This window comes from Schistocerca cancellata, chromosome 6 (genome assembly GCF_023864275.1).
Source record: "Schistocerca cancellata isolate TAMUIC-IGC-003103 chromosome 6, iqSchCanc2.1, whole genome shotgun sequence".
Classification (NCBI taxonomy): Eukaryota; Metazoa; Arthropoda; class Insecta; order Orthoptera; family Acrididae; genus Schistocerca; species Schistocerca cancellata.
The window spans coordinates 117153700-117176781 of NC_064631.1; the positions used below are offsets into that span (position 1 = coordinate 117153700).

General features: G+C 40.6%; 1 protein-coding gene and 1 long non-coding RNA gene across 7 annotated transcripts in view; one reads left to right on the plus strand and one right to left on the minus strand.

Moving 5' to 3' along the window:
• Nucleotides 1-22455, plus strand: part of LOC126190901 (probable chitinase 10) — a 362914-nt gene extending 340459 nt beyond the window's left edge. For 3 of the 5 annotated variants that reach the window (XM_049931528.1, XM_049931529.1, XM_049931527.1), the window contains exon 3: nucleotides 22059-22455. In XM_049931528.1, the coding sequence (XP_049787485.1) occupies nucleotides 22059-22388 (330 nt within the window). In that variant the 3' untranslated portion in view covers nucleotides 22389-22455. Of the gene's footprint in view, nucleotides 1-17589; nucleotides 17621-18869; nucleotides 18950-22058 lie in introns of those variants that run through there. The other 2 variants (XM_049931522.1, XM_049931525.1) reach the window with 2 other exon arrangements.
• LOC126190903 (uncharacterized) overlaps nucleotides 1-23082 on the minus strand; it is a 554406-nt gene that overhangs the window by 451502 nt on the left and 79822 nt on the right. The gene's annotated exons all lie outside the window — the stretch shown is intronic.

A 23082-nucleotide genomic window follows, 5' to 3' on the forward strand; every position in this document is an offset into this window, starting at 1 on the left:
AAGAAATTAAACATGTGGACTATATACACAAAAGGAGAAAAAATCTATTTTTGTTGTGTATAAGATCTACTGACAACTAACACCCTGCCATTTTGATTTATTATAAGAGAACTTGCAAGCGTATAGACCCTAAGTATTACACAAAAGTAACTTTTCAGTGTGTATCGTGATTGAAAAATATTTTTGCATTACATTTTTTTAATGCAGTATTCCTACAAAACCAGTGAAACAGCTATTTTTATCAAATGAGAAGTATCAGCAGATAATGTAAGACAGTTCGGTTACCACTGCATAAAATTATGACATTGTCGTGAAGCGGAAGCTCAGAATCATGCTTCGTGAAAGTAAATGGAAAATATTATCAGTGATCTTTGAGAAAGATGTCTGAAACTAGTATATGAAGTTATGTAAAGCATTAAGAGTGATTACTGACCTGCTACTTCAAAATTTGAAAAATAGGAAATAACGAAATGTTACGTAGTGGCAAAGAAATCTACACTTTCCACATCTTTGAGAGAGGTTGAAAGAGAGAGAGAGAAAACAAAACATGTGCGTGTGTGTGTGTGTGAGAGAGAGAGAGAGAGAGAGAGAGAGAGAGAGAGAGAGACAGACAGAGAGAGAGACAGAGAGAGAGAGGGAGGGAGAGAGATGATATTTGTCCGAAGTTCATTAAAGTTTAACTGAAACGTCTAAGAATGCAGATTAAAAGAGTTTTCACGCCGTAATGTCACAGGAATTGATGTGGCACCGTCGGTACGACGCTAGACTCTCATTCGGAAGGCTGGCAGTTCATATTACTGTCCAGTTATCCACATTCAGCTATCCGTTGTGTCTATAAATCAGGTAAGGCGAATATTGTGATGATCGTCTCAAAAAGTGGTGGATGCTTTCCATCCTTATGTTTACACAATCAGAGCTTTAACCGTCATGTAATTTTCATTTTTACTTCATGTCGTTTGGCTGTAAAGTTTTAACAACACTATTAAAGCTAATATTAGCTTTGGTATGTCACAGTAAAACAATTATTAGGAATTCATATGAAGTTACTGTAGTTAGTTACGTCATGTGATCGATTTTTTTATCGAAAATAATGTGGAACGATTCAGATTCGAGGATAAGTGAAAACGTTTAATGTTAATGTTGATAAATATATTATTGTTCGTTCCCATATACTAAAAACCAGTTTAATTTTTTATTTTAGTTTATTTTTAAATTTTTTAAATTGGAGATTCGTCTTTGGAATAGAAGGAGTTGACCAGGAGAAATGATTTTATGTTATAATTAAAATTTACTTTTCTACCTGTTAGATATTTTCTTCTCTAGTGTTGCAGGTATGGAGATCACTATTCTTCTCAAATTGTGATGGATTATTTCTGAAGAATTTCTTGATCAAGATCAGTATTGAGATGGTGCTGTTAAAATACTTAACTCCTTGAAGATACCACATATTATTTTTGCAGTTCGCTTTAGTGGAATCAAGGATTTCTTTCTAACTGGTGTGTTATTACAGAAAATTATCCCATAATTATTTACTGGAAATATGCAGCATATTTCAGGAGCCTGAACCGTTTGTTCCCAAGCTCTGTAATATGCTTCTTTCAGTTCATTATTAAATTCATACACTCAGAAATTGGGTGTTCTCTACTTACTGACTCCCGTTCATGTGCTACATCGATTGTCTGAATGACTGTTTGTTGTACAGAACTGAATGTATTGTGTTTTCTCAAAATTCACGGAAAGACAATTTTCAGAAGATTCAAAATTCCATAAAACAAAATTTCACGTGGTGGTAATGAAATTTCAAACAGAATTCTGAAGGCTTGTTCTGTACAGTTCATTGTTATCAACTGCACATCGTGATCAGATAGTCCATTAACTATCGAATACACAGTATTTGTTTCAGCTTGAGAATTGCCTTCAGCAAAGTTATCAGTCAGGATTATGCTATCCTGCTGCACTCTAACAGGAAAATTACCTCTAAAATCAGGTTGAAGCAACCAAATAATGATTCCAGATCCGTTTTTTATGTCAGTATGGCACGATATATTACGACTGCTGATGAGTTGGCGCTTTTGGTCTCCACACAAAGATCTATGCAAATGTTTGTCAAATAAGATGTATGTATGTTTATTTCTAAAAGTTTTTATGTGTAACAAGTGTTATCCATTAGACAGATTGAATTAAACCTTTTTATTAATGAGGAACTAGAGTGGCCTAAATACAGTTCACTAATGGGCTAGTTCTTATCTGCAAGTCTGATTGCATTTTCAAACCGAGGAAGACTAATTTCAGAGCATGTTTTAAATATGATTAATGCATTTGATAAGGAACTGTTTGCTAGTATTTGGAAGAAATATTTAAGCTTCATCTTCAATTCTGATGGACATCAGTAATCAGCTTCCCCTTCAAGATTATATAAATATGAAGTGTTTCTAGTATCAGTCAGGCAGACTCATTTACAGCACTTCTGAAGAAGCTAAAAGCTCATCCTTTATTTGTTTCGTGAGATAATATAACCTCTTACGAATCGTGGTCTGAATTCTTGCAAAACAGAAACTGTAATTTTTCCCATATACTTCTGACTTCATGTAAGACACCAGTTTCACTATAAATCACTTTCAAATGCTTAAGTAAGCAACGAGATGACAATACTGTTTTATACAGCTGTGGTACGTGTAACAGTCCTGTTGCATCACTTTATTGGTTCTCATGAGTGGCGATCTTCCAATCAAAACAGACAACGAAAGTAGCCTTTTAGGTGACTGCGGTATTTCCGGTTAAAAAGCCAAGACATACAGAGAATTTCATCAGCACTTGTAAGAGGTAAAAAACACCTGAATACTTTAACTGAGACTGTCGTGACGAGGCGTGTTCAAGCAATGTGAGTATACACTGCACAAAAAAAAGAAAGGAAAATGGTAACACTGTACTTAGAAGAAAATACTTTAAATCTAAACTTTTAGGTTTATTACCACTATCATTGCTTAGAGTTTTTGTAGTGCAATGTGTTTCATGCTGAGTTGAGGTCTCTCAGTCTTTCTCAACGAACCGAAATAGAACGAAAATATAAAAATATGTAGGAGAAATACAAGAGCTGTCGAAAGAAACATGTAAAGGTGCAATTGCTTACTATGTGAAGTGTAAACAGGAAGCAAGAGAAAACTTTGTGCTTATCACTCAATCCAAATGCAGAAATCAAACAAATAAAATGAGTTCATTTGCTGACATTTGAGGAACGTGGGAGGGTCGGTGATAGAAAAAATGTAGTTACTTTGATAGATAAAATGTAGTTTCTTTTAGCAAACATATTCGTTGTGAATAACTGGATTGGTGTTAGATTGCGGAATGCCTTCATATTAAATGACCAAATCTGAAGAGACACTGAATGAAGAACTAAAATAATCTTAAATGAAGAATACAGTAGTTCGCACATATGTTGAATGTAGCATCAACATCGAATCAATTAAACTCAGTGGCATCTGCTTATATCAACCAGTATATATTTCAGTACAGTGTCAAATATGCTACTGTCAGACCGTTTTACAAGAAACATACTAAGATAGATATTAAAAGTTGCTAATCATTCTCACTACTTACCACCATCTCGAAAATAGTGCAAGAAATTATGTACACAAGAGGAATAAATAACTAATTTGAAAAATAGCCTTGGCTATTCTCAATATGGATTTCTAAATGCTCTCTGCAAATGGCATATTATTTTTCACTCCCAAGCAAAATTTTGCAAATTTTTAAGTGACAAAATTCTGACAAATTGTATTTTTTGTGCCTTGGCTAGAATAGCTTACAATATTCTTCCAGAGATGCTAAAATATTACGCTACAAGAACTCTCTGGCAGCTGGATTTCAGTCTATATAACTAAAAAGTTAAAAGTGTCACAGTTAAAAACCTAGGAAGTATACAAAATGTAACAGCATCTTCAGAATGGGATTTTCTCTGTTCTAGTCCTTTTTATATATTAACGACATACTTTCACGTATATAAGAATCACAAACAGTTCTCATTCCTAAAGGTGCAAGGAGAAATATTTAACCTAATGGAGAAACTTCAAAGCTTGAAAATGTAAAGTTATTAAGAAATTTTATAACTGGTCGTCTGTAGATGAATTTTAACTAATTTTGATATAACACAATACATACAATTATAAGCTATACGCGGTATGATCACACCATTAGAAGTATCGTAGGACAGTATGTCCATATACGAGAAAAAAAGTTCGCAGTTCTTCGGTATGATGCTGGACTGGTGGTGACGTTTTCAGATTTGTCACAACGTCTGAGCACTGCAACTTTTACGGCAGGATCATGGAAATGACAATGTCAACCTTTTTATGTTTTGATCCACTAACGCTTTAAGTCATCATATTCTGAAGAATATCAAGAAAGCGTTTTGGGCATCGAAGTGTGTAATAAGGATGGTATGATGAGAGCAAGTTCTCTCATTGGTCATAGTGACAAGAGTAGATACTTTCGTTGGACAAAGAGATAACAGCGTTACAGAACAGTCTCTTCTTGATGAAGTTTGTGATCAGTCAGTCGTAATTCGAAAACAACAACAACATTCATAAATATAACACAAGAAGCAAAAATGATTTACACTATCATTAAATCAAATTGAAGTGGCATGTGTGTGTGTGTGGGTGAGAGAGAGAGGGAGAGAGAGAGAGAGTGAGTGAGAGAGAGAGAGAGAGAGAGAGAGAGAGAGAGGGAGGGAGGGAGTTTGAACACAAATGTTCAGCAAATTGCCGTATTTTCGCTTGAAAGTACATCACATTCACAAAATTTACGCATTCCGTTTTATAGCTAGAGAATACCATTATTATCCAAAGAATTTGCAAATGTCTAACTAACTAATGTTGACAATATGGCATTAAAAACAATAAAATTAAAATGTAGGGCATTGAATCCTACGCTATAACTGTACACTGCAGATGGATAAGTATATTCCGTGTTCATTAACACAAATTTGCTGCAGTCTTTACAAATGTATATCTAATGTAACATGTTTCTGAGCACAGGGTCGGCAACTAGATGTCAATGAAGGAAAATATTAAAGAAATCGTATGGATAGGCGATTGAAGGAAAACGCTCAAGGAAACGTGCGAAGGACTGACAAGCATGGACAGTCGTTGCATCGCCTGGCTAGACGTTTCCTGCACCCGTGTAATCCCTGTACGCTTCTTCGTAAGTTTTCCTGACTCAATCTAGGATGAATTTGAATGGGAGTGCTTCCCGCCCGTTCCTCCCCCTGCCACCGCTAATAATCTGCCCTTATATTTAGGCTCTGAGCGCTATGGGACTTAACATCTTAGGTCATCAGTCCCCTAGAACATAGAGCTACTTAAACCTAACTAACCTAAGGACATCACACACATCCATGCCCGAGGCAGGATTCGAACCTGCCACCGCAGCGGTCGTGCGGTTCCAGACTGCAGCGCCCAGAACCGCACGGCCACCGCAGCCGGCGCCCTTATATTAGAGTCTCAAGACATACGTCCAAAAATCTAGAGGCACTTGCCATCCTGCATTTACCAAGTAGTGCAGTATGCTTTTATAGTCTTTTTTCAACATAAGGCCGACAGATGTCATCTCGTTGTTCCCGATCTGCGCACATTTGAATGTCAAGCAACATAAGAGACAGTGTCACTAATTTTTATAGCTATATGCGAAATCCAAGTGCTAACATGTAACGGGGAAAATACTTTGAAAATGGTGTTCTGGAATTTATCCGCATTATGTTTGAATGTTCAGTAGGGCTTGTGGGAAGAGGAGGCAATTATCTTGTCCCAGAAAACAAAGGGCCACAAAGAATAAAGGGAAGCCTCTATAAATAAATATCACCTGTCACACTGCCTTTAGCCCAAAGTAAAATGTATTAATTAATCGTCTGGAGCAACTCTCGAATTATAACAGGTCTGCAAGGTCAAAGAACGCTTACATTTTTCATGGAAAAATGTGAACTCGCGAAACTGCACTGTGACAATCCGTTCGCAAAGGTGAAAAAACCCAAGGCACGTAGAATATCAATTTTGTCGTTTCTATTGTACAGAATCCAGAAACAAAGTGAACAAATAATATGAACGACCATATTATTCCCGCCGTGATTGTGTATAGTGTGTTTCAGGAGGAACATCAAAAATTTTGGATTATTTCGTGCGAGATATCGCATGTAACACGTGTCCAAATTTTATTGGTTGCGGAGATTCAGCAGTTAAAATGCAACGCAAACAAACGCTCAGAGCTGTCAAACTCTCTTGTGCTTACTTTCTAGGAGAAATCTAATGGTGCAGATTATGTCCTAGAAACGTGACTACTGTTACCGATTAATGTTTCTGGATATGTTTGGTTTAGCTCATGCGTCACTCGACGGCTAAAATGTACATATATGCTCTTGTATCCAAAGCAACCATGCTCATTAAGTTAAAGGATAGACAACGATGCGATAATGCAAAATGCTCTATCACCTGACTGTGTATCATACTACACAGTACGTTAATAGAAAAACCTATTTTGAAAATGTGTCTCCACAAAGGCATGTGGGAATTTGTTGCACCACAGATGTGAGTTACGAGTGTTAATGATACCATCACGAATAAAACTTAGAAATGAGGCCCCTACGTACGATCAAGGGAGTTACGTGGTGTGGTAGCCACGAAGAAGGTTCCCGTTTTTACCTTAAAGGCATATTTTGAAGACATAAGGACTGAGGGGTTTCACCCTCTACAAATTTCTAGAACATTCAGGAACATTCGAGAGTATTAGAGAACTTTCCAGAACATTAGAGAGAATTTGGGAGCGTTACATAACATTCCAGAATATTCCGGACTGATTCACAGCGATCCCGGATGTCCTAGAGAGTGCGGGGATAGTCTGGAGCATTCGAGAAGACTCCAGAATGTTCGTGAATATCCAGGAACATCCCAGATCACCGTGGAACATTCCAGAATATTCTCGAATGTTGTGGAATGTTCTGGAATATTGTGAACGTTCTGGAATTCGCCACTGGTGGGGCTACCCAGAGGTATATAAAGAAAGAGCCGTTGTGATTTAGAATGCGAGTTTCTTATTAGTGACGAAGAGCGGAACCGAAATGTAGTGCAGTGAGTGAATAAAAATAATAAAGTGTGAGTAGTCGAAGCGATACAGTGATTGAATATAAACAGGAAATAAGGTGTGTAAAATGCCTAAAGTGTAATTAGTGTATTTGTCAACAAAAAGTTGATTTGATTTATATTTTAGACAATGCCCAAACGTAAATGAGGTGGAGGTCTTGCTAGTTCTGATGCAAAACGGAGAAAATAAAAAATAACAGTCAAAAAACTAAACAGACGAAGAGCGCGAAGTACGTTCAAGTTCCCAACGAACGAGAACGAGCACCATGTGATGCAGAAAATCCGAAGAATAACGAAATGAACGGACTAAAGTACCAAGAATTGTGACGTAATCTACGGACGAGAAGAAGTAAACAGTACAATCTAACAAATGAAGCATTCCACTGCGTCGCGATGAAAGAATATAACAAACACAAACACATCATAATCGAAAAAATGGATAACGTATGCCAATTTCGCAAAGCGAATAATTCAGTACAGGAACCCCATGATTCTGTTGCATGAATGGAAAAATTCGATTACCGCCACTGGAACCGCCTCCAACTATAAGTAGCTTACTCTCTAGTAGGAAAGTACAAAAATTTATACATGTATACCCCGGATAAGAAAATGAAAAACTTTGTCCATAAACATTGTTAATAGTTAATTGAATTTGTTATTAATAAAAATTATTTGCATGTTCTCCTCTAACAAGTATTATAAATAGTTAGAATATGTTTTCAATAAAATCTTTTTGCCTCTTATACTTTAAAGTTCATCCCTTTATTCCAGCTACCACTCAATCTCATATGAACTACCTGAGAGAAGCCGAGTACCCCATGTAGTTTAATATACTAGCTGGTGGAACAATGTCCTTCTTCAGATGTGTAATTATCCAACGGTACTGTACACACCCTTATATGGCAAGAGGTGATAACACGTAATGAAGCCTGGAACATTATCATCGTCTTGGTGGTCTCGGAGTTAAGGTGTGGAGAGGAATAATGTTGCATGTTGTATTTTCGTACTGACTTCCAACCCGTAAAATACGGTACGTGCAGCGGTCAACGTTATTTCGGCATTGCACTTCTTTTCCGTGAGGATTTCATTGGTTCATTCAACCCAGACATCATTTCTGTGGATGTTAATGCGAGACCGCATAGTTGAGTGCTGATGGAGTTGCACTTGGAACGAATCTACTGATCTGCCTTTTCCCCCAACTTAAATCCCATCGATCATGTAAGGAATGCATTGAGAAGACGTACTGCAAAATGGTCACGTGCACCAACGACGATCCACCAGTTTCCAGAATGATATTTTCACTCTGCAGAGGAGTGTGCGCTGTTATGAAACCGTCCTGGCAGATTAAAACTGTGTGCCGGACCAAGACTCGAACTCGGGACCTTTGCCTTTTGCGGGCAAGTGCTCTACCATCTGAGCATCCAAGCACGACTCACGCCCCGTCCTCACAGCTTTACTTGGTAAAGCACTTACCCGCGAAAAGCAAAGGTCCCGAGTTCGAGTCTCGTTCTGGCACACAGTTTTAACCTGCCAGGGAAGTTTCACCCACCAGTTGTCAACCACATTGCTTGAGGTATGGTACGTCCTACGACAATAATCCCTTGCCAGCCTTGTGACCAGAGATGGACCACGTTGCAGAGCTTGTATTGCCATTCGCGGTGATTACACATACTTTTGCCGGCCGTTGTGGCGGAGCGGTTCTAGGCGCCTTAGTACGAACCGCGCGCCTGCTATGGTTGCAGGTTCGAATCCTGCCTCGGGAATGGATGTGTGTAATGTCCTTAGGTTAGTTAGGTTTAAGTAGTTTCTAAGTCTAGGGGACTAATGACCTCCGATGTTAAGTCCCATAGTGCTTAGAGCCATTTTGAACCATACACATCCTATTACGAAACATATTCTGCCTTTCGTGATGTCAGGTGGCCATCATAAATAGTGGTGTCTTTGAATGAAAGTTTCATCTCTGTGCGTTTCGTGGAGTAGTTTTTTAATTTACCTTCTATACTGCAGTGTAGCAGTTCTTTCTAGGTATGGTCGAAGTTTCGCCCAGCAGTGTTGCTTGGTTGTGACACATCATGCTAAAGTTTCTTTCATTCATAAATTTTGCACGCCATTGTATTTATTTATAGCACTAACTGCCGATTTTGTGCTTAATTTTGAAATGACTACGTGTCATATGGTATCCAGTAAAACGGTGGAACGTGGTAAGAACCAAATTAATGAAATTATCTTTGAATTTTCTCACACGGATGGCGCGTAGTGTTGCACACTTTTATTCATTGAGCATTGAAGCCGTTTCATCGACAATGGGGAAGTGAAAACGCAACCATCTTTCGAAAACTCTTCGTCGAAGGCTCTACGTCCAAATTCCAATCTTCTCTCTCTGCCCTCTATCATTTCACATTTCTACTGAGCAACGTTACCTCATTCGTTACCTATGTGTTCTAGCCTTTTTCTGCGATCGTTGGTTGACTAATGTGCAACTGATTGCTTGAGAGTCAGAATGTCACGAATTATTGTACAACGGAAGTCACTTGCCGATCGATCTGACAGAAAAGTAAAACAGGATTATTGTTAATAAAGTAATATTACAGGCTCTAAGCCAACCTGTTCTTCCGTCACAAAAGATTTCTCTGATGGGATTGTCTGTTTTGAAGAGTATGTGGCGAACGGGCTTAAGTGCTATAGGAAAATGTGGCCTGTGGTGTCTGACAGCAAGTTCCTAGTTACTGTGAAAATAATTTCGATAGTTATTTAATACTTGTATATCGGAAGTTGGGTCCCAATTATCGATCAGCGTTCAAGTGAGTAAGTGCAATGGTCTTTATAAGAGCAAAACTCGTTCATTCCTATGAATTCCTGATACAACTGATCGTTGACATCGGCCACGGTGCTCAACGATAATGCCATCTCAGTGTGAGCAAGGAGCTAGGGGTCTGCACCCGGTTATACACTCCTCTGTAAAACTAAAGGTCGACATAGCTACAGTAACATAAGATATTAACCACATGATGAAAATGAACGAAAATACTGGGGCGTGTAGCCAAAGGTCTCCCAGTCGTGCACAGAATGTTAGACGTAACTTGACGTCAGCCTGCCCATAGCGGGAAAAGGGGCAGCACGAGGCAGTTGAAGGAACGAGAAAAAGAGACAGTGTGTGTCAGTAAGCGTACAGTTACGATGCATTGGGATGGTGTTCTTCCTTACAACATTTGGAATATTTCACACTAGGAAAAATGATAGGAAAACTGGAAGATGGACAAACTGTGACAGGTGTTGCTCAGGAGTTTGGTATTGCATTGTCTTACGTGGAAGTGGTTCTTTCCGAGCTCCCGACACTGCTTACCGAAGGAGAGGAGATGACCGACAGGGTTAACCACAGCAGCAGGTGACCGCTACGTAGTGCAAAAGGCAAGAAGAAACACGCGACAGGCAGCGGGTGCAATTGCAACCACATTTAACAAGTCTGTGTGACACCCAATCTGACCCTCTGGGAGGAGGGGGAGGGGGGAGGACACTGCGGCTGCATAGGGGTGTTCTATTTATCCGTTGATGAGTACGTTGTGTTACGTTGACATCATCACACGATGGTATGCATCCAGAGAAGGGGCGACAACGCATAATCCACCCAGTAGCATTGTAGGACAGCATCGGTTTGGTGGTACAAGCCTTAGAAGGCATAATGTGGCACGGGCGTACTGACCTCCAAATCTGTATTCGCCGAATACCCTCTAGTTCAAAGAGTTCCTACAACGGAGATGCTCGAGGCGATCGCTCACCGCTGTCAACAAAACTTCCACAAAATTTAAGTCGGGGTGGAATGCACCGCTGAAGAAAGAATACAGTGTCAGGACAACGTTGACCAGTGAGAGTACCCTGTTAACAGTTTGCCTTCGATCTTGATGGTCGGACGGTTTGTGATCACTGTGGCCCCTCATTTTTCATTCGGTGTTCACGGTGGAAGTTAAAGGTTTGTTCTGAACATTTATTGACGGTCTGCGATGTCCGTTTTGTAAAGTGTAGTACATACGTCCCATAGGAGGTTGATTTCTGCTCCTCCGGGAAATTCACCTTTCTGTCGCTGTGCTGATGCACATGGTATGCCATTAGCAGCTACCATTTTTCCTATCACAGCTGCTAACACAACACTTTCAAGTAAGCCTTACTAAAAATTGAACTACCGACCTCAGGCTCAAGATGTCCCCTGTCTATTCAACTGGAAACACCAATCTTTGGAGCGAAAGACTGGACCTTTCCACACCGGATGGGTAACGTCTCAGTGGTGGCGTCGGAACAGAACTGGCAGCACGACGCCTTTCGCTCAGGGCTAAGCAATGCACCGGATCAGCTGACAAAAGCATGAAATTAACTGTAATCCTACTTCAACGTAAAATGCTCCCTTTCCTAGCGAGGTTCATTGACTGCCTCTTCCTGACTAAGAGAACCCAGAAACCAAAACAGGAAAACACCTCCCACTGAGAAAAATGCAAAGCTGCACTCCTAGCAAATATGCCCAGTACACTATAAGCAAAATTATCCATGAATATGAACCAATAGCGTGCACCGATATGCGACATTAATGTCACAATGTCGTATGGAAAAGCGTTAAAAGGATGTTCCTTCAGAGCAACGAATAGCTAAAATCTGTCACTCAAGCAGCTCCACGAAGGTGATACACAGCACATAAACTGACAGTACTCTACTTAGTGACTACACTTTAGCCTCACTAAAGATACACGAGATAACGTGAAACGCTTTTTTCGACTTTGGAGTTTCTGAGAGTAGTTTGTTAGTTATGTTATTTGTCATCTTAGACTTAGTTTCTTGAAATCCAGTCATATGGAATACTAAAAACTTTACATTTTACGAGACAGTCATCAGTTTGCATTTAAGCTTTATGGAGAACAAATGATGGGGCATTATAAGCTGAACGTTGATCATCATCATCATCATCATTTAAGACTGATTATGCCTTTCAGCGTTTAGTCTGGAGCATAGCCCCCCCTTATAAAATTCTTCCATGATCCCCTCTTCAGTGCCAACATTGGTGCCTCTTCCGATGTTAAACCTATTACTTCAAAATCATTCTTAACCGAGTCCAGTTACCTTCTCCTTGGTCTGCCTCGACTCCTTCTACCCTCTACTGCTGAACCCATGGGTCCAACTGTACTTGCTCCAACGGCGGGGTAAAGAGGTATCCTTCTGCTGGGTGCCTGGTCATGTCGGCATATGGGGCAATGAACAGGCTGATCGGGCTGCCAAGGAGGCCTGCAGAGAGCAGGATGTGGTCCAGTGTCCCATCCCCTTGCAGTCAGTCATCGCTGCACTCCACAGGAAGTGCATGGAGTTGTGGGAGGACGAATGGGCGGCGGTGACGGCCAATAAACTGCGGTTGGTAAAGTCAACCACTCGGCCGTGGCGTTCCTCCTGCCGGCTGCTCAGGCGGGAAGAGGTGGCGCTCACACGTCTTCGGATCGGGCACTGTCCTCTGACACATAGCTATTTATTACGGCGGGAGGATCCTCCGTTTTGTGATGCTTGTGGTGTGCACATCTCTGTCCGGCACATTTTCACAGACTGCATTTTATACCGTGATGCAAGGGCAGAAGCACAAGTTGATGGGGATCTGCCCTATGTTTTAGCTAACGATGAGACGTGTGTGTCTAGGGTTTTTAAGTTTTGTGATGCGTCTGGACTCTGGCCTAAACTTTTAGGCTGGAGGTTTTAGTGTATTGCAGAGTGGCTGACTCCTCCCTTTTTTCCTTGCGGTCAGCCAGCCACTTCCATCTGCCACATTGTATTAGCACCCTCTACCTTTTTCTTCCCGTGTTGTTCATGTTTTACTGTTGACGCCCTGCTTCATCCCACGCTTCGGTGTGGGTGAGCACATGTTTTTCAATGATTGTTCCTCGTGTTTTCTGTTCCGTTATATGTAAATGTTCTGAGTTTTTTTTCTTGACACCCGTCTCACTATGATACTGAACGGGCGCTGAAGACCTTGCTGTCGTGCGCCCACACAACCCTTCTACTACACCTACTACTATGAACCCATGAGTCTCTTGGGTAACCTTGCTTCTCCCATGCGTGTAACATGACCCCACCATCTAGCCTGTTCGCCCTGACTGCTACATCTATAGAGTTCATTCCCAGTTTGTCTTTGATTTCCTCATTGTGAACACCCTCCTGCCATTGTTCCCATCCACTAGTGCCTGCAAGCATCCTAGCTACTTTCATATCCGTAACCTCAACCTTGTTGATAAGGTAACCGGAATCCACCCAGCTTTCGCTCCCATACAACAAAGTTGGTCGAAAGATTGAACGGTGCAAAGATAGTCTTGGTACTGACTTCCTTCTTACAGAAGAGAGTAGTTCGTAGCTGAGCGCTCACTGCATTAGCTTTGCTACACCTCACTTCCAGTACTTTCACTATGTTGCCATCCTGTGAGAAGATGCATCCTAAGTACTTGAAACCGTCCCCTGTTCTAACTTTGTTCCTCCTATTTGGGTCCGCAGATCGTGGTCGTGCGGTAGCGTTCTCGCTTCCCGCGCCCGGGTTCCCGGGTTCGATTCCCGGCGGGGTTAGGGATTTTCTCTGCCTCGTGATGACTGGGTGTTGTGTGATGTCCTTAGGTTAGTTAGGTTTAAGTAGTTCTAAGTTCTAGGGGACTGCTGACCATAGAGCCTCCTATTCGGCACTCAATCCGTTTATATTTCTATCCCACTGACATTACTTTCGTTTTGGAGATGCTAATCTTCATACCATAGTTCTTACATTTCTGATCTAGCTCTGAAATATTACTTTGCAAACTTTCAATCGAATCTGCCATCACAACTAAGTCATCCGCATATGCAAGACTGCTTATTTTGTGTTCACATATCTTAATCTCACCCAGCCAGTCTATTGTTTTCAACATATGATCCATAAATAATATGAACAACAGTGGAGACAGTTGCAGCCTTGTCTTACCCCTGAAACTACTCTGAACCATGAACTCAATTTATCGTCAACTCTAATTGCTGCCTGACTATCCATGTAAAGACCTTTAATTGCTTTGCCTCCTATTCCATATTCTCGTAGAACAGACAATAACTTCCTCCTAGGAACCCGGTCATATGCCTTTTTAGATCTATAAAGCATAGATACAATTCCCTGTTCCACTCATAACACGTCTCCATTATTTGCCGTAAGCTAAAGATCTGGTCCAGACAACCTCCAAGAGGCCTAAACCTACACTGATTTTCATCCAATTGGTCCTCAACTAATACTCGCACTTTCCTTTCAACAATACCTGAGAAGATTTTACCCACAACTCTGATTAAAGAGATACCTCTGTAGTTGTTACAATCTTTTCTGTTTCCATGTTTAAAGATTGGTGTGATTACTGCTTTTGTCCAGTCTGATGGAATCTGTCCCGACTCACAGGCCATTTCAGTTATCCTGTGTAGCCATTTAAGACCTGACATTCCACTGTATTTGATGAGTTCCGACTTAATTTCATCCACCCCAGCTGCTTTATTGCACTACAATCTATTGACCATTTTCTCCACTTCCTCAAATCTGATCCTATTTCCATCATCATTCCTATCCCATTCTACCTCTAAATCTGAAACATTACTGATCGTATTTTCACCTACATTGAGCAACTCTTCAAAATATTCCCTCCATCTCCCCAAGGCATCCACAGGATTCACCAGCAGTTTACCTGACCTGTCCAAAATACTTGTCATTTCCTTCTTATCTTCCTTTCGAAGATTGCTAATGACAATACAGAATGGTTTTGCAGCAGCTTGACCCATAGTCTCCAATCTGTTTCCAAAGTCTTTTCTAGATTTTCCTTTTACAGGCTGCCGTGACTCTGTCATTCCAACAAGCTGTTTGCTTCATACTACTTTTACACACTACTGTTCCAAGACATTCTTTAGCCACTTCTAGTACTGTGTCCCTGTACCTTGTCCATTCCTTTTCCAATGACTGTAATTGACTACATTCAACTAACTGGTACCTTTCTGAGATGGCTGTTATTTACTTGTGCCTGATTTCCTTATCCTGAAGTTTCTCCACTCCTATCCTCCTACATATGGACCTGACCTCCTGCACTTTCGGCCTCACAATCCCAATTTCACTGCAGATTAAATAATGATCAGTGTCATCAAAGAATCCCCTGAATACACGTGTGTCCCTCACAGCCTTCCTGAATTCCTGATCTGTTATTATATAGTCAATGACAGATCTGGTTCCGTTGCCTTCCCAAGTATACCGGTGAATGTTTTTATGTTTAAAAAAGGAGATTGTGATTACTAAGCCCATACTGGCACAGAAATCCAAGAGTTGTTTCCCGTTCCTGTTGGCCTCCATATCCTCTCCAAATTTACCCATAACCTTTTCATACCCTTCTGTTCGATTTCCAATCCTGGCGTTAAAATCACCCTTGAGCAGAACACTGTCCTTGTCGTTTACTCTAACAACTACATCACTGAGTGCCTCATAAAAACTATCCATCTTATCTTGATCTGCGCCTTCACAATGCGAATATACTGACACAATCGTAATTTTCTTGCTAGACACTGTCAAATTTAATTGAATTGAATTTAATTGAATAAAAATGTAACACAACGTCAATCACGTAAAATAAATAGAAGAAAGGGAAAAAGGGATGAAGAATCAAAGAAAAAGTACTATTACAGAGTTAAACTTGTAAATAATTACTTTTAAATAATTACCAAATTATGGGATACTGAAGTTAAGGGTATACATAAATACAGTGAGAGGTGTAGTCTGACCCATTATTATTTCAAGCTACTAAAGGTTTAGTTCGTATGTGAAGTGCAGAAGCGTGTGGCATATGATGCGAGGAAACAGGTAGTTACATAATGTGTCTTAATAATTTGATAGAAACTCTGCAGAACGATACATTTTGGCAAGAAAAGTGTGACAATATGGACTCTGGCGGCAGTAAGATCATTGAGCCTAATTTTCCAATGTTACAAATCTGCGCCATTTATAAAAATTAATAATTGCGAAACGGAGGTAAGCAGACCTTTTCATATTTATATAATAATTTATTGCACCACGTAATTTTCTCATAATCGTTTCTGGCAATTTGTCATGATATGGAGCAGTTCTAGTTATGCACTTTGAACATCAAGAAATCGTGTAACTAGTGTCATTTAACAAACTCGAAGAGAGACAGAGAGAGAGAGAGAGAGAGAGAGAGAGAGAGAGAGAGAGAGAGAGTGAGCGAGGGGGAGGGGGGTGGGGGACACAACGACGCTAAACGTAGGAATTATCCGAATGGGACATAAATCGGTAATGAGATATACAGCTTTATACAAACAAATTGTTACAATTTCAGAAAGAAATAAAGTCTGTTGCGACATCCGTGGTGTGGTGCTGCGGATGATCGTCTAAAGAACATCTTACGGAACCTAGTGACGAGGTTAACGGGAGGTTGTCAAGCTGAAGTACTTGGGAAAGGTATTGGTATTTTCGCTCCACGACCACACCTCGGTTCAGTCTGCCCAGAATAGTAACATGATGCTTCTGTAAATTATCAAATTTTGCCTGACCTCCCACATTTTCCTGACGTAGCCTCCAGTGGATTCTCCCTCTTTCATCGGATCAAGCAACAATTGTGTGGTATGCATTTCCAGAATCCAGAATGATGATGAGGTGTTGTTCCAGATAGATCGCTGCTTCAGCAACCAGAGGCAAATCTCCTACAATGAAGATTACTGTTACATCATTCCTTGTCGGGAAACATATGAGGTAGAGAAGGATAAATACGTAGAGGCCTAATACCACAACCAGCTTTCAAGGTTACAGCTTCATTTTTTTCGAGCTGATAATTAAAGTATTATTACGGCCCGTCGTGAACAGGGTCGTAACTCATATCCAAGTGCACACACGTTCACTCAGTCAGGAATCTCTTTTCCAATAATCTTTTCGCAACAGAACGTTGAAGATTGTACTGCCATCCTTCCTTCTACCATTGACCTGGATGGTGAGGACACTATAGACATAATAATACATTTTTTTATATGTGGGTTACACAGAACTGACTTACGTAACAGCTTGAATCTAATGTAATTTGCAGCCAGAAAGTAATTTCTCCGTAATAATAGTCATCATCTATTTTTTAACTTTGTGCAACTGCTTACCCATAAACACCGTGCTGTGTAAAGTGAGCGAGTGAGACAACGTGTCCAAGAAAACACGTACCGCTGCTGCCAAAGCCACGCCTTTTGCGCAACCTGTTTGTGATAGCGCTGTTTTCCGCAATCACGTCAAAATTAATAAGCTTTGAAGTGTTTGATGTATTCGAATATTAATGACAACTAAATCTTCTGTTAGAGACCGTGTAAGTCTTATCTGTCAGTATCTTTGCTTCTATTTTGCTCTATCAGGATCCGTGACGCACAAAACGGGTATTTAAGCTCGCCAAAAACGAGGGATGGTCATCTAGACGGACCGCAGAGAACGACCATCATGAGGGGTAAGTTCTCGGAGCTCGCCTCCTGCAAGCCGCATACGACTGAACTTTTAACCCAACTTTCATTGCACTAAATTTTGTAACGTACTAAGACTTTACTGGTGCGGGGCTCCAACGGTCCTCGGTAATTGACTGACGTAAGACAATATGCCTCAGAATTCCATAGAAGCTTCCGTTTACCACAAATTTGATACCTGATATCTTGAGAAAGGCTATACTAGAATTGCCTCAAGATAAGCGGAACTTTTCATGACTAATGTCCTCCTAACTTATGTATTACGGAACAAAGTAAGAATTTGTTATATCGACGTTAGTGATTAAAAGGCCAAGGAAGGTAGTAGGTTATTCCTGCGGCTTATGAGTTAGGACAACAAGATACTTGAGCAATACAGTAAATTTATGACATTCATTTCGATGTCGACGCAAGTACTGCTTTCTATACCAAGTTGAAACTTCGAACTCTGTCTTACTTAGAGATTATGGAAATTAAATATTGTTTTTGTAATACGTGGTATAGAGTCAGTTAAGGGAGCATGCAGTCTGTAATAGTGGGCTGTGAATTTTTATGGCTTGTTCGGAATATAAAAAAGTAGTTAGACAACCGATGTCATTTGCTTAATTACCATGTTACAATCACAGTCCCTAATGTAATCGGTAGCCTAGAATGCAGTGTGAGAAATAATCTGTGGGAGTGCATTGAAAACAACAGATTTACAAGGTGTTTAAAAATGTTCTCAATGGACTACAAGCAACCACCGCAAGAGATCAGCTGTAATGTTTGCATTTTTTGGAACTCATTTAGTTTTACACTCATGCGGCTAAATATAAGGATTCACCAATGACATCAGTTTTCACCGATTTTTAAAGTATTATTAATGAGCAGGTCATTGCTTTAATTCACTTTGACTTTGATCTGAGTGCAGGGTTCGTTTGTGAAACAAATAACGACTGATGATGAGACACATACACAAGCAGGGCTCTCCCTTCCCGGGGCTATGTTAGCCATTGTTCTAAAGATAAAGTATTTCATTGAATTCCATTCCGTTAGCTGTACACCATGACTGTGTGATAAACATTGATAACAACTTTAAATCTATTCTGTGCACTTCATTATAATTTTTTTTCATTTATAAGCAATTATCAATGGGCATTACACCTACATCGTTCTCAACGTATTGAGATCACTCTTTGTAATTTCAGTAATATACAATTTATTCCAGTTTGGCATATGAACAACTTATTTCCTTTGCAGGTGTTTTCCTGATTGCAAGCTGTCTGCTGGTTTCGCTTGTGGTTGTTAGCCATGCAGCGACTCTCAGACAGCGCCATATGGTAAGAATTTTGTTCGGTAGAAACGGACTTATAAGTCTTTTCTCACTGCCATCAAAATTTTAAATGTTTCGGAACGTAAGATGTTTTTCTCTAGGTTTGTCTAGATTGCACAGAAGTTACTAGGTTTCTCAGATATTTTGTAATCTAACTCGCGTGAAAACAGGGGTCTTCTGTCACAAGTCAGATCTGCTTCCACAAAAATATGTAGCTCGTATACTACTTCTGTATTATAACCGTATACAGCGTGTTATTCGAGAACGAATCAATAGAAGTAGTCAGAAAACTTTGCCGCATTTCACAAAGATTCAGCATGACTTATACTTACGAACAGACGCAGGATGATTCAGAAACGAGAACTTTTTCCAGCGAAGACGTGATTAAATTGTCTTATCTCATACTGTCAGGAACGAGTCGAATGAGAAAGGCTTTTTTTCTGTTTTGCTGAAAGTGAATATTTTTTTATCAACACATCAAACTTGGTTGTATTAAACAATTCAACAGAAACATTTTACTGCAGTGAAACCTGTGTCACTTCTAACAATGCTCATGTGGACTGTGGCAACGTGAATATGAAGTTGAGACGCGAGAAACAGACGTTGATAAAACAAGACATCATGTGCCGTCGGACTTTCCGGTGAGTGGTTGTAAAATATCGCAAGAAATCTGCGGAAGCAGTTATCCGTCAGTTCCGAAGTGCTAAGTGAGTTTAGGCTGGCACTGACTGCGCATATGAAGTTAAAATCAATGGGACACAATGGTCAAACCGTTTCTCATAAGTCACACTTCTAAAGTCACTACAGTCCGTCGACTGAGGTGGTCTAAGAAGCGACGAAACTGGACACTGGATGGCAGGGACGAGTGATCTAGAGTGACGAATCAAGATAGAACCGCTGGAAGTTCGATGGAAGGGTTAGAGTGTGGCGAATGACTAGAGAACATTAGCTGCAGGTACGTGTAGCACCAACAGTAAAGGACAGGGGTGGTGTTACGGTATGGGAGCATTTATAGTTCACCCGTGATTCAGGGATGGCGTCCTTGACTATTAACCACAACGTCCTACGTTCCGGACTCGAACCCAGGTCATATTTTGAATAAAAATCGTAAGTAATCATGGCCCAAGACTTCTGGGATAAGAAGTCACCCTCGTTCTACCAACGGTCTGGTCAAAGAAGGCGGAAGAGTGGACAGATGTTCAGGGCACTCGCTTGCTCTTGGGACGGGTAACTGAATCCAAATGGCGGAAGAATCAGCAATGATCGACGGCATGAGGATGCTAAAGGCAATGGATAGTACTGCGTTAAAAACAGATAATGTGTATCCACAGGACGTGTGGCCTATTACTTAAAAAAATGATCATGATGTTCTCTCCATTGGGAAAGAGTCCGGATTACTCCCGCATTGGGATCTCAGGAGGAGATTGCCAAGGGGGAGGTGACCGTGAGTAAAAGCTGGAATAACCACCGACGAGATAACTTCCTGGGAATCTCAGCATGGAATTCCAGAAGTCTGAACGTAGTGTTAAAGCTAGAAAATTTGAAAATAGAAATGCAAAGGCTCAATGTGTGTGTCGTGCGGGTCAATGAAGTGAAATGGAAAGAAGATGAGAATTTCTAGCTACACTAATATAGAGAATATCAACAGCAGCAGAAAATGGTATAATGACGGTAGTATTCATTGCGAATAGGAATGTAGGGCAGAGAGTGAGTTGTGAGCTGCAGTGAACATTTCACTGTTAGGTTTGTTATCATCAGATTCAATAACAAACTCACGGCAAGAACGATAGTTCAGGTGTACATGCATATGTCGGAAGCAGAAGATGAAGAAATAGAGATAGTATGTGAGGGTACTGAACTGGTAATTGAGTATGTCGAGGGAGACTTGACTCTAATAGTGTTATTGCATTGCAACGCGGCTAAGCGCGAAGGAATAGAAGGAAGTGTTGAGGCGGAGTATGGCCATCATAGTAGAAATGAGAGAGAAGTAAGACTAATTGAGCTCTGCAACAAATTTCAGATGACAGTAGCGAACACTCTGTCAAGAATCACAGGGGGAAGAGCATACTGGGAAAAGTTTAAAGATGTTGAGGTGGGTCATCCGAGGTAACCATCGTCCACAGATCCGATAGCCAAGCAAAGCAATAGTGTGTCCCACACGTTCTTATGAAATGCCAGTTGTGCTTGTAATTTCTCTCTGAGTGATACGACAACCGTCCTGAATCAATCTGTCAACTTGTGAAACTCGGTGGTTGCTGTCCCAAGACCTCCAACTCTTTGTTTCTCACGCAGGTCGGATGTTCCCGCCTCAACATCATACTCGCCCAACGACGCAGAGTACTTACATGTACACAATCACCATAAACTCCTTTCATTCTCTGATGAATCTCCTTTGGGGTTGACACTTTCTGTCGTCAAGAATTCAATGACTGCACGTAGCTTAAATCGCATTGACCGACCGTCTCCGCAGGGCTCCATACTTTACAGTGCAACAACACAACCGTTCAATGTTAAGACTTTCCGCCGACTGGAACTGTAGCGAAGAAGCTACTTCCAGTGCCACATACCAATGCTGCCAACTGTTGAAGAGTTACGAAGATGGAGGGAGCACTTTTCAGTCAACCCTCGTATTTGTGTTTCAGTCCTTCCTCTCTTTAGTGACTCTGTAGTAAGTAAATTGCGATTCTGAAGGGCAGTGCTTGAAACAGGAATAGTACGTGTTTATCGAGGGCTACCAACGTCAACTTATTGAACTCAAAAAGCTTCAATGCCGCAAATGTGTTGAGATGTGTGACAGGTGGAAGAGACAATACCTGATAAGTGAAGTGTGTTTCAAATTCCATAATATGTCATATGCTTAACGTCATTGCTACTATAATTTAAAGGTTTCGTAAAAAAATCAAAGTCAGAGCCTTATTTTACATTTTTCTCCCCATACATGAGATCTAGAAGAATTTCGTAATATCCTTCAGCTACACCTCTTAAATTTATCGACAACAAGAGTGTCTTTACCTTCCTGTAAGTTATGGATGTTGACCTTTGTACTAGGAAAAATATCTACTTTTCCAATTCGCTCCACTGACAGAAGCTTTCACTCACTGCTTTTCCATTTATAGGTGCTGGTAGCAAACGCGGGTTGCAGCGGTGCGGGAGAGCCGTTCCCCAACCCCGAGGACTGCGGCAGCTTCCTGCAGTGCGAGGCGTCGGGCGTCGCAGCGGTCAAGCAGTGCCCCGCCAACCTGCACTTCAACGCGGAGCTCAAAGTGTGCGACTACCCGTGGTCCGCCAACTGCAAGGAGGCGGACAGCTCGTCTGGGGACAGTTCTTCTCAAGAAGACGACGATTCCTCATCTGAAGAGGCAGACAAGGCCGTTGCTAAAGTCAGTAAGAAACTAGCGTCAGGTGCACCAGCAAAGAAACCAAAGACCATTGCTCTTCATGCCTAAAATTGCATTACATTTCTCCAAGCACCACGTTTGACAAAGGTGTAAATGATTCACGTACGTTCAACTAGTTCACCTTTATTGTTTGGTGGTAAAAATTCACGAAAACAATTCTGCGACAAATGCATCTCTTTCATAAACCGACAGAAAAAACAGAGCGAAACTCGCCGTTGATTACGACAATGATAATTATCATACGTCATTAGTCTTTAATTTCTGTTCTCTGAAAACTTTTTGACTTTCTGGACAAATACGTCTGTGATAAAGATGACTGTAAGAACTCTATATCTCTCTCGACCCAAGCTTTTCAAAGCGGCTACTGCTAATTTTGTTCACTTTTGACGTAACTCGTGCTGTGGAAAAGTAGCATAGCAAGAGTAAAAGTTGTACCTAAGAAATATTAATTTGGTTTGCGGTTATTTACGCGGGTGTCTTTGTCAGAAGTCAAGAAACAAGTAAATAATAAAACTACGGCCGATATTCATGTGACACAAACAGATTGGTTGGTGTGCTAGAATGTAGCTATTAAAATTGTAATTTAGAGTGTAGTGATCAGCAATTATTTGAAATAAATATGAAAAATATATTGTTTGTATTATGTCATTACACGAATAAATGCCTCCCTTGTGTGGTCATCACGTCTGCAGCTGTTCATGCTGTATATGGTACTGAAAAACTTTTTTACCAGTTGGACTGA